This window comes from Lepidochelys kempii, chromosome 4, assembly GCF_965140265.1.
Source record: "Lepidochelys kempii isolate rLepKem1 chromosome 4, rLepKem1.hap2, whole genome shotgun sequence".
NCBI lineage: Eukaryota > Metazoa > Chordata > Testudines > Cheloniidae > Lepidochelys > Lepidochelys kempii.
In genome coordinates this window covers 105,520,834-105,537,740 of record NC_133259.1, presented here as the reverse complement: position 1 = coordinate 105,537,740, position 16,907 = coordinate 105,520,834, and the positions used below count along the sequence as shown (strand labels likewise).

The window sequence follows — 16,907 nt, the reverse complement described above, 5'->3', positions numbered from 1 at the left end:
CTCCCTTTTTTATTTTTCAGATTTCCCATATCCTTTTTCTTGGGTAACCGGATACCTGGCAATGCTTGTTGGAGCTGGTATGACGTTCATTGTTCAAAGCAGTTCTGTTTTCACATCTGCTATTACGCCACTTGTTGGTAAGTTCTTTGGTCTTTTATTTCGAAAGCCTCATATTTTATGTTTTTCAGTCCAAAATATTCAGTCCTATTTTCTTCTTCTAGGTATTGGTGTTGTAAGCATCGAGCGAGCGTACCCCCTTACGTTGGGGTCTAACATTGGTACGACCACGACGGCTATACTTGCTGCTTTAGCAAGTCCAGGCAGTACATTAAGATATTCATTACAGGTCAGTATAAATCATGCTTATTATTACTTACAGATTGAAGTCAGTGAGAATTTTGCCAGAATAAGGAGGATTAAGGCATAAGGAGGATTTAGCTCTAATGATGCTGGTGTACAAATATCCCATACTAGTAGCAGACTATTGCCTTTCAAACCTGAGCTCTTCAGGTTATTAAGGGTCACTCATCAGTCTCTCATACTGAGGCCAGAGCAAAAAGGTACATTAAATGTTCACAGAATTCTGTTATATAATGGCTTTCCTGAGATTGTCTTGATTCTGTTTATAGATTTTCAGAAATGAAAGTCTGAAGTTAGGTTCCCGAAGTCAGAATGTAGACATCTACACTGATGGCCTATTTTCAAAAATGCAGAACACCACATAGCTCCCATTGACTTCATTGTTGGCTCAGCCCTTGTGAAAAGCACACCGCTGATTTTAGGAGCCTAGGTTTGGAAACCTATATTTTAAAATGGTAAATGATTTTCCAGGTATATGGTGATGTCTGAATTTACCTTTCTACGTCAAGGGGGAAAATGGTAATGAGGTCTTCTCTATAACCAGTATCAATGCATTTCAATAACTCTAATTAATAAACTGACTGGGTTATTGACATACATATAAAACAGGGAAATAACCACAGTAGTCATTTTATTACCTCCACACAAGATTAAGCAGCGGCAATCTCAAGTTGGGCTAAGTCCAGTTAAGTTGATCTCATGTTAATTAATCATTTTATGACAGCCTTTAAAAAACAAAACCATGTGTATGAATTAGGGCTGTCAAGAGATTAAAAAATTAATCGCAATTAATGGTGCAATTAAAAAAATTAATTGTGATTAATCTCACGATTAATCGCACTGGTAAGCAATAATAGAATACCATTTATTTAAATATTTTTGGAAGTTTCTTACATTTTCAAATGTATTGATTTCAACTACCACACAGAATACAAAGTGTACAGTGCTCACTTTATATGCATTATTAATTACAAGTATTTGCACTGTAAAAAAACCAAAAGAAATAGTATTTTTCAGTTCACCTAATACAAGTACTGTAGCACAATCTCTTTATCTTGAAAGTTGAATTTACAAATGTAGAATTATGTATAAAAAACCTGCATTCAAAAATAAAACAATGTCAAATTTTAGAGCCTGCAAATCCACTCAGTCCTACTTCTTGTTCAGCCAATCGCTCAGACAAGTTTATATACATTTTCAGAAGATAATGCTGCCCGCTTCTTGTTTATAATGTCCCCTGAAAGTGAGAATAAGCATTCTCATGGCACTGTGGTAGCCAGCTTCGCAAGATATTTATGTGCCAGATGTGCTAAAGATTCATATGTCCCTTCATGCTTCAACCACCATTCCAGGGGACATGTATCCATGCTGATGACGGTTTCTGCTTGATAACAATCCAAAGCAGTGTGGAGCGACGCATGTTCATTTTCATTAGCTAAATCAGATGCCACCAGCAGAAGGTTGATTTTCTTTTTGGTGGTTCGGGTTCTGTAGTTTCTGCATCAGAGTGTGCTCTTTTAAGACTTCTGAAAGCATGCTCCACACTTCGTCCCGCTCAGATTTTGGAAGGCACTTCAGATTCTTAAACCTTGGCTCGAGTGCTGTAGCTATCTTTGCGTTTTGTCAAATCTGCTGTGAAAGTGTTCTTAAAATGAACAACATGTGTTGGGTGATCATTGGAGACTGCTATAACATGAAATATGTGGCAGAATGCAGGTAAAATAGAACAGGGGACATACAATTCTCCCCCACGGAGTTCAGCAACAAATTTAATTAACGCATTTTTTTTTAATGACCGTCATCAGCATGGAAGCATGTCCTCTGGAAAGGTGGCTGAAACATGAAAGGACATATGAATGTTTAGCATATCTGGCATGTAAATATCTTTTGACACCGGCTACAACAGTGCCATGAAAATGCCTGTTCTCACTTTCAGGTGACATAGTAAACAAGAAGTGGACAGCATTATCTTTTGCAAATATAAACAAACAAGAAGTAGGACTGAATGGACTTGTAGGCTCTGAAGTTTTACATTTTTTTTGTTTTTGAGTGAAGTTATGTAACAAAAAAAATCTACATTTGTAAGTTGCACTTTCACGACAAAGAGATTGCACTACAGTGCTTGTATGAGGTGAATTGAAAAATGCTATTTCTTTTGTTTATCATTTTTACAGTGCAAATACTTGTAATAAACAATATACACTTTGATTTCAATTACAACAGAGAATACTATATGAAAATGTAGAAAAACATCCAAAATATTTAATACATTTCAATTGGTATTCTGTTGTTTAACAGTACAATTAAAACTGATTAATCACAATTAATTTTTTTAGTTAATTGCATGAGTTAACTGTGATTAATCTACAGCCCTAGTTTAAGTGTTAGTTTTAATCAAATAACAATTACTGAAGGGAAATAAGATAAGGGCAGGGATCTACAGATTTGGTCAGCAGACACTGGGCTTATTTTGCCCAAGCCCCTTCTTGAGGCTTTAGAAAGCAGGTCGTAGGGTTTAAGGCCAGAAGGGACCACCAGATCATCTAGGCTATGTCACTCTTAAATTGCTACAGCAGCCGTAGCACTGCAGCATACACACTTGCTGTGGCAATGGGAGGGTTTCTCCCATTGCTGTAGTTAATCTACCTCCCTGAGGGGTATTAATTTGGTTAACAGAAGAATTATTCTGTCAACCTAACACTGTTCACAGGGGGCGGGTAGGCTGACTTACGTGTGGCTTTTTCACACTCCTGAGTGACACAAATGGGTTGACTTAACTTTTTAGTGTAGACCTGGCCCTCGTCGTGTGACTTCCTGTATATCACAGGCCACCAACATCACCCAACACCCCCACGCTAAACCCAACAATCAAAATTAGATGAAAGTTCTGTAGCCCACAAGAAACTAAATTAGTATCTGGCACAGGCAGAGAAGTGGGGAGACTGAGGTGTACCAATGCCGGAAGCCCTTGCCATGGTAGGGATTGATTGAGTGAAACATATTGAGATGATCCCAGCAAGTTAACTGCACTCCATCCTGCAAAGGAAACCCACCCAAAGTCACACTCTAACCTTGGAGAAAATTCCTTCCCAACCCCACGTATGGCAATCAGCTAGAGGCTGAGCACGTGAGCAAGCACCCGAGTGAGAGAATGCTCAGTGCCACCTTAAAGCACCGTCTGTCCAGTGTCCCATCTCTGATGCTTCAGAGGAAGGAGAAACAAAACCCTGAATACGTCGGGGTCACCCCTTCAGGTGACCGACGGAAGACATAAACTGGAAGGGACCCCCAGGGCTGTTGAGTTTGGCCCCCCGCCATCATGAGCAACCCCATCATACAATCCTACTCATAAATGTATCCATCTCTCAAAACTAATTAACTTATTTGCTCCATAACTCCTATTGCGAGGCTGTTTCAGAATTTCACCTCTTTGATAGTTAGAAACCTTCTTTAAATTTCTGGCCTTAATTTGTTCATGGCCAGCTTATACCCGTATGTTCTTGTGCCAGCACTGTCCTTTAAACTTAATAGCTCTTCACCCTCCCTGGTGTTTATGTCCTCTCAGACTTCATTTTGCTAGGCCACGCAAGACAAGCTCTTCCATTCTCCTCTGATAAAATAGACCCTCCATATTCCAGTCATCCTAGTAGCTCTTCTCTGCACCTGTTCCAGTTTGAATTAATTTTTCTTGAACATGGGTGACCAGAGTTTTACACAGTATTCCAGATGAGTTTTTACCAGTACTTTGTACAATGACATTAATACTTCTCTATCTCTACTGGAAAAGTCTTGCCTAATACATCCTAGGATTGCATCTGCCTTTTTCGCAGCCACATACATGGTGGTGGCTCATAGTTATCCTGTGATCAACCAATACACTTAGTCTCTGTTGCTTCTAACTGATAAGCTCTGAATTTATAACAGAAATTCTTATTATTGGACCCTACTTTGCACTTTGTACTATTGAATTCCATCCCACTTCTATCACTCCAGTCTTCAAGGTTTTCCTGCATAATATTCAGATCCTCCTCTGTATTGCCAATACCTCCCACCTTTGTATCAACAGCAAATTTTATTAGCATACTCCTACTTTTTGTGCCAAAGTCATTAATAAAAATATTAAATAATATTGGCCTGAACACCAATCCTTGAGGAACTCCACTAGTAACCTCTCTGCAGTCTGATATTTCACCTTTCAGCACAACCTATTGCCTTCTCCCCTTTAGCCAGTTCCTTGTACTAATCTTCATCTTCTCTAATTTAACTAAAAGAAAAGGAGTATTTGTGGCACCTTAGAGACTAACCAATTTATTTGAGCATGAGCTTTCGTGAGCTACAGCTCACTTCATCGGATGCATCCGATGAAGTGAGCTGTAGCTCACGAAAGCTCATGCTCAAATAAATTGGTTAGTCTCTAAGGTGCCACAAGTACTCCTTTTCTTTTTGCAAAGACAGACTAACACGGCTGTTACTCTGAAACCTCTAATTTAACTAATAATTTTCCATGTGGTACCATGTCAGATGCTTTACTGATGTCCAAGTGTATTAGATCTGTTGCATTTCCCTTACCTAAAAAATCAGTTCTCTTCTCAAAGAAATAAATCAGGTTAGTCTGGCACACTTTATTTTTGGTAAACCCATGTTGCATTACATCCCCTTTTCCATTTACCTCCATGAATTTAATTATTCTTTCCTTCACAGTTTGTTCTAAAACCTTGCATACCATATAGGTCAGACTAATAGCTCTGTAATTTCCTGGATCACTTATTTTCCCTTTCTTAAATATCGGAACAATGCTAGCTATTCTCCAGTCATACGGTACTACTGCCAAATAGATAGATTTATTTAAAATCTTTGCTACTGGACTAGCAATTTCATGTGCCAGTTTTTTCAGTATTCTGGGATAGAAATTATCTTGTCTCCCTAATTTTAGATCATTAAACTCTTAAAGTTTTTCTTTCACCTGCAATGTGACAGTCTCCATTCCATATGCTCATTTCCATCAGCCGTACTGCCTTCATGTCCCTGTTCTGTATTATCATCCTTATTGAAAACTGAGGCAACATATTCATTTAGTTTTTGGGCCATGCCTAGATTTTTAATCTCCCCACCCCCTCCACACCGCATAGTGGCCCAGCCTCATCCTTCCTTTTATTTTCATAACTAAAAAACCCTTTTACTATTTATTTTAATTTTCTTGATGAGCTAATTCAACTTGATTTTTAGCAACTGACACTTTACCCTACATTTTTCTAACCTCAAAAATATAGTTTTCTTTGCTGATAAATCCTTTTTTCCATTCCCTGTAGGCTCTCTGCTTACTCCTTATAAGCTTTTTGAGGTGGTTTTTTATCCAGTTGTGCCTGGAGCCTTTCCCTTGCTTTTTCCCCCTTGCTTGGGATGCAAATTGCAGATAGTTTTTGTCTACTTGATTTAAAGAATACAAAAACTTCCTCCACATTTAAGTCCTTGAGCTCTTCAGTCCAGTTGACTTCTCTAACTAATTCCCTTAATTTCCCAAAGTCTGTCCTTTGACAAATGTCTATGTTGGAAATGTTTATTGGAGACGTCAGAAATCAGCAGATGCACAATTATGTGCTTTGGTCACATTAGGCGTGCAGATGGAAATAACCTTGAAAAAGTTGTTGCGGAAGAAATAGTGGAGGGTCATCATAGTAGGGAACTACCAGTGAGGAGATGAATACATGGTATGTGACAGATCACTGGAAGGTCAGTTTCTGAATGTGCAAAGACAGCAGTGGATGATGAAGGCTTCTAAAAGTTCTGCTATGATGTCACCGATATTCAGACATGAATAAATGGATTTTCTTACTTTACTGTCTTTTTGAAATCATAAACCATAGCTGATTACCTGGTTTTGATTGTCCTTTCTTTTAGTTTAAACCGAATCAACTCATGATCACTCCATCCAAGGTTATTTTCTATGACCAACACTATGACCAAGATGTCCTCACTGCTTACCAAAACCAAGTCTAAAATTGCATCACCTCATGTTATTTCAGTAACTATTTATTGAAGAAAACTGTCGTCTATCACATCCAGCAATAAGTGGATCCTACCAATATTAATAGCATTTATTCTCCAATCTATACCTGGGAACTGAAAGTCTCCCTTTATGACACAATTCTTAGTAATATTTATCTCTTACATTATTCAATATATTGCTGTCCATAACCAAGTCTGAAACAAGGGGTCTATTGCAGACCCATAAAACTATCCCAATAGAACCTCTTTTATAATCCTTCCCCCAAGTGATTTTGACCCAGTTTGTTTTATCCATATTGTCACTTATTCCTTTACAGTTTTCTGCATCATTTATGTACATTACCCCCCTCTCCATTTACCTTTATTTCTCTCTCTCCTAAACAGCACATACCTTTCAATATCTGTATTCCAGGGATGAGTGCTATTCCACCATGTTTTTGTAATCCCTATAATATTCAGTTTGACCTCTTGCACCACTCGTGCCAGTTCCTCCCATTTTATTACCCAGACTCATTGCATTTGTGTAGATGCATCTCAGTTGTTTTCTTCAGACCTTACCCAGTTTTCTGGCTGGATTAGGTATAGTCCTTTAACTAACTGTATCCCCTACCTGACTACTACTCCAATCAACATTTGTACTTTCTTTCTCCTCGCTGTCCCTACTCTTACTTTCTAGTGTTCCTTTAACCCTGACTATATCTTCATTTAGCTGATTTTCCTCGTCCTGTGTATTGAAACCAGGCGTGGAGATTGAATGAGTATCTTCCAACCTTCTCTCCTAGTTGAAAACCCTTCTTATCAGTCATGCCAGTTTTGATCTCAGAATGTTAATATCCCAGGACTCAAGGGGATTTCATCAGTCAAGAAGAGTCTTCTTTCTGTGAATGCCTCTTACTGGTCAGTTATCCCCAAATTTCCTCATAATACCAATCCTTGAGCCATCTGCTGATCTTCATTATTTTTCATGCCTTCACTCGCCTTCTCTAGGGACTGGAAGTATTCCACTGAAGATCACCTGAGTTTCCACTTCATTAAGTGTCTTACTGAGCTGAGCATAATTGTCCTTGATCCATTCCATATAAAATTTATGTCTGGGGATGGATATCTATAGAGACGCAGACTGCTGTGTGGAAGGGACTCCTGTTTGGAAGTGTGTGAGCCGCTAGCACACACTAGCATGATCAGGAACAGCTGCTGGGGAGCCTGGTGCCCACCCCAATGGGCAGGGTTGGGGGTGGTACAGCCATGCTGGAGGAGTTGCCGGGGCTGGGCACTGGCTTCTGTGAGCGGCAGCCTGACATGCTACTGCTTTTGCCGCTGCAGTTCCTGGTAGAGCTCTGCAGCTCTGCGGATATCCGCTTTATATCCGTGGATATCCACATCTGGGGATATAAATTTTGTATCTGCACAGGGCTCTACCAATGTTAGCTAGTGACTGACTTTTAAACCTTGCCCACTAGATCATCACCATCCCTTTGTTAAGGGATATGAATGAGCACTGGCTCACGCCACAAGCCTGGAACAAAACATTCAAAAATCAAGACTACATCTCCAGACCACAAAATTGCCTCCTCTCAGGCCACACTCCCACAAAACCTGCTGCTAACTGTTCACTCAAGAATTTCTTTAACCTTTGTATTTTAGGAAGTTTTTCCTAATGTCCAACCTAAACTGCCCTTGCTGCAATTTAAGCCCATTGCTTCTTGTCTTACCCTCAGAGGTTAAGAGGAACAATTTTTCTCCCTCCTCCTTACAGCAACCTTTTAGGTACTTGAAAACTGTTATCATGTCCCCTCTCAGTCTTCTCTTCTCCAGACTAAACAAACCCAATTTTTTCAATCTTCCCTCGTAGGTCATGTTTTCTAGACCTTGAATCATTTTTGTCGCTCTTCTTGGGACTTTCTCCAATTTGTCCACATCTTTGCTGAAATGTGGTGCCCAGAACTGGACACAATACTCCAGCTGAGGCCTAATCAGCGCGGAGTAGAGCGGAATAATTACTTCTTGGGTCTTGCTTACAGTACTCCTGCTAATACATCCCAGAAGGATGTTTGCTTTTTTTGCAACAGCGTTACACTGTTGACTCATATTTAACTTGTGATCCACGATGACCCCCAGATCCCTTTCTGCAGTACTCCTTCCGAGACAGTCATTTCCCATTTTGTATGTGTGCAACTGATTGTTCCTTCCTAAGTGGAGGACTCTGCATTTGTCCTAATTGACTTATTAGACTGCCGGAGTCTAAAGGCAGCACCTTATTTCCTTATAAGCCACACATTTTTCACATGAAAAAATTAGGCTTGTGTGCCCTTCTCATTGATTTGTACTTGTATCTTTTTTAGTTGAAAAAGAAATTGCTTGTTGTTTGAATTGGCTGGCTTTGTCCCCAGCATGCAGCACTGGGGTGAAGGGCTGCATGGTAGAACTACTCAGCAGAGCTGCGTGGAGGATGAGAGTTCTGTTTTGTGAAGGATTTCGAGATATTGAGTTTTGGCTTTGTTCCAAATCGGAGCAAACACCCAAAATTTCCAAATTCTCCACAATGGGAAATGAAAAATAATATATTGGGTCATTTGAAATGTTTCTTTTTGATTTTAACTTTTTGCATTTTTTATTAAAGTAAAAAAAAATTAGATCTGAAAAGTGGTTTGAAAGCAAAAAATCAAAATGTTTTGTTCCAAAAATGTCAAAATGGGACATTTGTTGAAACCTTTCTCCCCCTCCCCGCAATGATATTCTGGCAAAATGGACCCAGTTTCATTAAGCATTTTGATGCTGATGGAACCACATATTCCAACAGAATCTGGTTCTCTCAGAGCTTCTCTGACCAGCTCTATGTCTCATTGTGCATGTGGATGTGCCGTCCATTGTACACTTGTAATGACCTGACCCCATACTCTTGTTGTAGGTGCCCTGATTTCACTGGGAATTTTGCTAGTGTGAGAGTAAGGAATTAGACCCTTAGGCCAAGTCAGATGTAACTTAGCTGTCTTATGTTGATGACTCATCAAAAACACACAGAAGTCTGGGTATTTTCCAAACATTATCTTGATTTTTAATCATTATTATTAATTATGTAGTACCCACAGTGTGCATAGTGCTTCCCAGAGCATAGACAAGACCTTATAACCTAAATCTAATCATAACTCTAAGTGTGATAATAGAGTAAGAGGGGAGCAAGGGAAGACAGAACACAGACTCTGAGGAAGATCATAGGTTTGTTGATATTTGGGACACAGTATTTAAAGGCACTCTAACTAACTGTTCAAAATATGCTTGCTTTCAGATTGCTTTGTGTCACTTTTTTTTCAATATTTCCGGGATTATTCTGTGGTACCCAATACCTTTTACCCGGGTACCAATCCGCCTCGCAAAGAGCTTGGGGAACATAACAGCCAAGTACAGATGGTTTGCTGTTTTTTATCTAATCCTCTGCTTCTTCCTGATCCCGTTGGCTGTGTTTGGTTTGTCGGTAGCTGGCTGGCAGGTCCTTCTGGGTGTTTGTGGTCCCATCCTACTCGCTTTGATTGTGGTGATTGTGATTAATGTTCTGCAGTCCAAACGGCCAAATATACTGCCTACAAAGCTCCAAAACTGGGATTTCCTTCCCAGGTGGTTACACTCCTTGAAGCCATGGGATAATGTGATAACTTCTGCACTGTCCTTCTGTGGGAGATACTGCTTCTGCAACAAGTGCTGCAAATGCTGCAAAGACAAGACGGAAGATGAGCTGGCCAGAGACAAGCAGGGAAAGGCTATGGCAGTTTATGATAACGCAGTTGAATTGGCTGATGAAGAAAATTGTGTTACAAAGACAGAACCAGCAGCTGGTGATGAGAAAACCTACTCAGACAACACAGCCTTCTAGGAGGGGATCAATCTGTAATAGAAAAGATACAGTATAAGACAGTCAATCTCTTGAAAATCAGCTTGGGCAGTATATTGAGGAATGAATGAAAACTCTGTTAGGTTCTTGTATCCAGTGGTATACTACTCATCAAGGAATGCAGTAGAACAAATTCTACAGGGTTCCCAGAAAGTCTAAGATCAGGTAAAAAGCTAAGGCTGGATTTTTATCTGGAGGATCTACTATATGATACATTAATTCAAGGTCAGCAGTACCAAACAAATAAACATTGCTATGCAGTCCCATTAGCAGAATGGCTCCAATGAGTTGAGAGATATGAACTTAAAAAAAACACTCTGGAATGTGCAGAACATTTTCTCCAAATTACAGGGATATTAAACCACACTCACCCAATGATCCCACAAAGTTTCTGGAAGAGGCAAAAAATCAGAAGAATGAAAATGTTTTCATATATTCATTTCCTGTAATGTTAGAGAGCTGAGATGCTGTATTTTGTGACTTCCAGCTAAAGGCTAACATGTAACAATTTTAAATTGCTGGTGCACTTGCCTTTTGAAAGTATAAATCGGTTAAGGATTGGGTGCCTACTGAAGGGCTTGCTGGAACCTCTTTACTAAACCATAAAACAGCCTTTTAAAATAGCGGTAAAGATTGGATTTAGAGCAATAAAAGTCCAAGGAAATTTGGACTTCAGCATTATGCCTACTGTGGGGTTTATGCTAAGATCACACGTTCTTAAAGAAATCTTTTAACATCTACTGTAGAGAAAATGTGTGTTAACTGTAACCATTTACAGCATGACCTGTGTCAACTTAGTTGGAATCAACATAGTGCCTGATGTGAATTTGTACTATCGGTATTATGCATGTGCATATTAGGAATCCAAATCTCTAATAAAAATCCATAGGTAAAGTAATCATACAGCACATGCTGGGAAGTCCCTTGTCCTCACTCTCTGTGGGTATTAATGTTTTAGTAAATGCCTGTGAAGACTAGTCCACATCATGGACTGACAAACTGCAACATTTCAGAATGAGCCATTCTGAGTACTGCAAAGCCTTCAAAAATCAGTACGCTTTTGTTGGCTTTATGTAATTTAAAAATGACCAAATCATGGGAGATGCAGTGGGTGAGGGTTGGAATGTGTGAAGGTTGACAGTTATGAGGGATGGAAAAATTACAACCCTGGCTCTATGCTAATTTTTAGTTTTTATAGCTGAGTTATAAATGAGACTTATAATGGAAATGCTGACAAGACCCTTTCATTGTAGCATAGCTACTCAGTGCTGCTAAAATAGATTTACTTCTGAAACAAGTTTCCTATTTTCTTAATGTTATGTAATTTAATAGGTGGAACTCAGTTATTATGTAAATATGTACATTTTGAGGGTGAAAATAAGTTCTTCACATTTTTAAATTAACATGTTTACAAGTTGTGTAAAGTCTGCTTTTTCATACTATATTAAATTTTATTCAGGCTGAGCTTTTGATTTTTTCTGTAACTGTGAGCCAATGACAAGATGAAAAGGAGTACTTGTGGCACCTTAGAGACTAACCAATTTATTTGAGCATGAGCTTTCGTGAGCTACAGCTCACTTCATCGGATGCTAAGCATAGTTGCGATTTGTATCTATTAGCCCAGATAGGATTTTCAAAAGGACTCAATGTAGGCCTAACTCTGCTTCTCTGGATCTCAATAGAGAGCTCAGAGTTAGGACCAGCCACCCCTATTCCTTTTTCTGTTTTCTTGATGTTAATGTTTGTTGAACTTTGTTGTCTTTGAACCACTCTTCTCAGATGAACAAGATCTCTATTCTGCCGCTGATATTTCTGATGTGCTCTCACATGTCTTTATCGGCTTATGTGCATTTCCTACTCTCAGCTTTTTGACTCATTAGAATAATATCTAGATGTTCTTGTGAAATTCTGTCAGATTTTTGATTGACTAACTTTAAAATAGAAGAAGTTTCTTGCTTTTCCTTAGTCAGTTAACAGAGTGGCTCTTTGTTTTAAATAAAAGCTTAAACAAGCCCTCTATCAAAACACCAGGGGTAGGTTAGGGAAAGCAGTTGCTACAAAGGAACTGGACGAATTATGTTTAGGCATATGAGCGCTCTAGGCTCCTTTGTTGTAACTATTCTCCTGTCCTACATTCAGTTCTTGTTTATCCTTCTTCACTCTTCATATACGTTGTGTCACATGCCTTTATTTTTAAGCAGAACTCATGGATTTCAGTGGAGACATTTACTTAAAAACTGATAGCACATGTCCCAGCATATTCATTCCCAGACTCTAATAATTGCTATTTACACTTAATTTATAATTGTTCTAGTGTACAGCATTTTCATAAGTTATATCGTAAATGTCTTTATGTGATTGAGTTGTTTACATGCCATATTTGAAAACTATGCAATGTTTATCTATAATGTAAAAAGGACACACTGTATATTTTATAACATAGCTTTTAAAAATTGTATTTGTATCTATGTATACTACATATTGTGGAGCCATGTTAGTGGCTCCATTGTTTAAGTTACATTGTGATTTGCTGCTAATGCAGGAGGTGAGTTCTTAAAATAAAGATTACAGTGTAGCTAAATATCTTCATATTATGTCTATAATACAGAAGGATGTTGAAATCTATTTTTCTAACCAGTTATGAATTTTCTGTGAAGAGTAACTGTTGAGCCACAAGGTTTCTAAAAATCATTTTTTTAAATTAGAGGAAATTATACAACCTTTTGGGATTCTGTACTATTGGCTTTGTAACCTGGGCATGAGTGTTCATCTTGCTCTAGTAGAGTGCAGTGCATTGAATAAAAAAATAAAGAGATGTTTAAAATATATACATTTACTTATATGCAGTGGTTGCCAATGGAAAAATAGTTCTGAGTCAAAGAGCTCTACTTTGAAACAGCAACGTGTAAAGGATATGGGGTTGTGCATCAGCATAGGTACAACAAAGGAAATCTTAGCAGGAATGTGCACCAACACAGATTTTGATAGAAGGGAACATGCTGCGTATGAGGCATGCTGCAAGGGACCATGAGAGGTCATCTAGTCCAGCCCTCAGTGCTGAGGCAGGGCCAAGTTAAATCTAGAATATCCCTGACAGGTGTTTGTGCAACCTGTTCTTAAAAACATCTAATGTGGGGATTCCACAACCTCCCTTGGAAGCCTGTTCCAGAGCTTAACTACCCTTACAGTTTGAAAGTTTTCCCTAATAGCTAACCTAGAGCTCTCTTGCTACAGATTGAGCCTAGTACTTCTTGTTCTACCTTCAGTGGACCTGGAGAACAATTGATCACCATCCCCTTTATAACAGGCCTCAATGTATTTGAATACTGTTAACCAGTACCCCTCTCAGTCTTCTATTCTCAAGACTAAATAGGCCCAGTTCTTTTTAACCTTCCCCCACAGGTCAGGTTTTCTAAACCTTTTATCATTTTTGTTGCTCTCCTCTGGACTCTCTCCAATTTGTCCACTTCTTTCTTAAAGTGTGGTGCCCAGAATTGGACACACTACTCCAACTGAGGCCTCTCCAGTGCCAAGTAGAGTGGGACAATTATCTCCTCTGTCTTACATAAGACACTCCTGTTAATACATCCCAGAACTATATTAGCCTTTTTTTTTTTTTTTTAATGCAACTGCAACACTGTTGACTCTCATTCAATTTATGATCCTACTATGGTAAGCCCCGGATCCTTTTTCATCAGTACTATCACTAGCCAGTTATTCCCTGGTTTGTAGTTGTGCATTTGATTTTTCTTTCCTAAGTAAAGTACTTTGCAGTTGGCTTATGTGGGCATGGGGATTTTCTGGCAAGTTTCTATGGGCTAGCCATAGTGAAAAGTAGATATGGACGAGTAAAGGGAAGATTGTCATAACACTCTTGATGCTTGATGGAGCGTTGGGCCTCTGCTGTCCTTTCCCCTGCACTGTGTGAAGGGGGATACATGCAGAACAGAATGTATTCAAGAAACACTGGCTTCTCTTTTTCCCCAGCTAAGGACCTAAGTGATTGGGCTTTTTAATTGGGCATTTAAAGAGCATATCTGTTTTGCTCTTTCAGATTGAACATGGTGTAAGGAATTTAAAATGTGAAAAGAACCCAGACCTATTTAAGAATTAAAAATTGGTAAATTACAAAATTACAGCGTTCTATCAAATTAAACTACCAGCACAGAAACATTCCTTCTTTGAAAATGGATAAATGTGCAACTGTCATAAATATAAAGGGAAGGGCAAACCCCTTTGAAATCCCTCCTGGCCAGGGGAAATCTCCTCTCACCTGTAAAGGGTTAAGAAGCTAAAGGTAACCTCGCTGGCACCTGACCAAAATGACCAATGAGGAGACAAGATACTTTCAAAAGCTGGGAGGAGGGAGAGAAACAAAGGGTCTGTGTCTGTCTATATTCTGTCTTTGCCGGGGATAGACCAGGAATGGAGTCTTAGAACTTTTAGTAAGTAATCTAGCTAGGTACGTGTTAGATTATGATTTCTTTAAATGGCTGAGAAAAGAACTGTGCTGAATAGAATAACTATTTCTGTCTGTGTATCTTTTTTGTAACTTAAGGTTTTGCCTAGAGGGGTTCTCTATGGTTTGAATCTAATTACCCTGTAAGGTCTCTACCATCCTGATTTTACAGGGGGGATTTCTTTATTTCTATTTACTTCTATTTTTATTAAAAGTCTTCTTGTAAGAAAACTGAATGCTTTTTCATTGTTCTCAGATCCAAGGGTTTGGGTCTGTGGTCACCTATGCAAATTGGTGAGGCTTTTTATCCAATATTTCCCAGGAAAGGGGGGGGTGCAAGTGTTGGGAGGATTGTTCATTGTTCTTAAGATCCAAGGGTCTGGATCTGTAGTCACCTAGGCAAATTGGTGAGGCTTTTTACCAAACCTTGTCCAGGAAGTGAGGTGCAAGGTTTTGGGAAGTATTTTGGGGGGAAGGACGCATCCAAACAGCTCTTCCCCAGTAACCAGTATTAGTTTGGTGGTGGTAGCGGCCAATCCAAGGACAAAGGGTGGAATATTTTGTACCTTGGGGAAGTTTTGACCTAAGCTGGTAAAGATAAGCTTAGGAGGTTTTTCATGCAGGTCCCCACATCTGTACCCTAGAGTTCAGAGTGGGGGAGGAACCTTGACAGCAACACTACATGAACAGCATTCTTTCAGAAATTAAAACAGCGCACGGCTTAGACACTTGGCTTATAATTTTTAACTTCCTCTAGTAAACTAAAAATATTGAAATTCAGTTTGCTGTCGTCATGCCTTATGCCTGACTCCCCGTCCCTCATGAATTAAAGCACATCAGTGAAAACGTGGATAGTGCCTGTAACGGGGTGGTTTGTTTGGTCAGCAGGCCTAGCAGTCTGGGCCTCTAACTCCAGCCTTTCTAGAGTTGCCAGGTGTCAAGTTTTCGACCAGAACACCTGCTCGAAAAGGGACCCTGGCAGCTCTGATCAGCACTGCTGACTAGGCAGCTAAAAGTCCAGTAGGCAACACAGCATGGCTAGGGAAGGCTCCCTGCCTGCCCTGGCTCTGCACAGCTCCCAGAAGCAGCCAGCATGTCTCTGTGCTCTCTAGGTGCAGGGGCAGCCAGGGGGCTTTGCGCGCGGTCCCCACCCAGTGAGCCAGCGCTGCAGCTCCCACTGGCCTGGAACTGCGGCCAATGGGAGCTGTGGGGGCGGAGCCTGTGGACGCAGGCAGCGTGCAGAGCCCCTGTGGCCCCCAGGTGAAAGGGCCAGAGGACATGCCACCAGTTCCATGAGTGCACAGAGCCAGGGCAGTCAGGGAGCCTGCCTTAGCCCCATTGTGCCGCTGACTGGGAGCTGCCTGAGGTAAGCACTGCCTGGCTGGAGCCCACATCCTGCACCCCAGCCCCTTGTCCCAGCCCTGAGCCCCCCCGCACTCCAAGCCCCTCATCCCTGACCCCACCCCAGAGTCCGCACCCCAACCCCCTGCCCCAGCCATGAGCCCCCTCTTGCACCCAAATCTCTCATCGCCAACCCCACCCCAGAGCCTGCACCCCAGCTGGAGCCCTCACCCCCTCCTGCACCCCAATCCCCTGCCCCTGCCCAGTGAAAGTGAGTGAGTGAGGGTGGGGGAGAATGAGCGACAGAGGGAGGGGGGATGTAGTGAGTGGGGAACAGGGCCTCAGAAGGGGTGGGGTAGGGGCGGAGCCTCGGGGAAGAGGAGGAGGAGGGGTGGGGCAAGGGTGTTCGGTTTTGTTCAATTTTAGAAAGTTGGCAACCCTAAGCCTTTCTGCCTGTTCCAGGTATCCCTGGCCATTGGATGAGGTGTTAGCTGGAATGACCTTTGATGGTAACCCCTCGTCCTGTCCTCCTTGAGGCTATAGGCATAGCTCTGGGGTGGGAAAGGGGACCTGAGTCCTCCCCTGCAGCAGATCCATGCCCTGGGCCCTGAAAGTTAAACAGCATGCACTGGCCTAAGTTTGGCCAGCCTGTTTGCTTGCTTTCCCCTGGGCCACTTCCTCCTACCACTGCATCTCAGTCTGGGGCATGGGCACAGTGGCATTAGTCTTTATTTCCAAACCTACACAGTCTAGGGCTGATGCCTGTCGCCTGCTCAAATCCTAGCCCACGGTTCCTCCTCCCTCCTGGAGAGCAGCTGGGGAGGTGGGGGGAGATTCACAGTCAGGTTCACCTAG

General features: G+C 40.8%; 1 protein-coding gene across 5 annotated transcripts in view; it reads left to right on the top strand.

The window, feature by feature from the left end:
• SLC34A2 (solute carrier family 34 member 2) overlaps positions 1–13,080 on the top strand; it is a 60,395-nt gene extending 47,315 nt beyond the window's left edge. For all 5 annotated transcript variants that reach the window (XM_073342355.1, XM_073342358.1, XM_073342359.1 and 2 more), the window contains 3 exons: positions 21–137; positions 222–346; positions 9,653–13,080. In XM_073342355.1, the coding sequence (XP_073198456.1) occupies positions 21–137; positions 222–346; positions 9,653–10,234 (824 nt within the window). In that variant the 3' untranslated portion in view covers positions 10,235–13,080. The remainder of the gene's footprint in view (positions 1–20; positions 138–221; positions 347–9,652) is intronic.
• Positions 13,081–16,907: the final 3,827 nt, after the last annotated feature.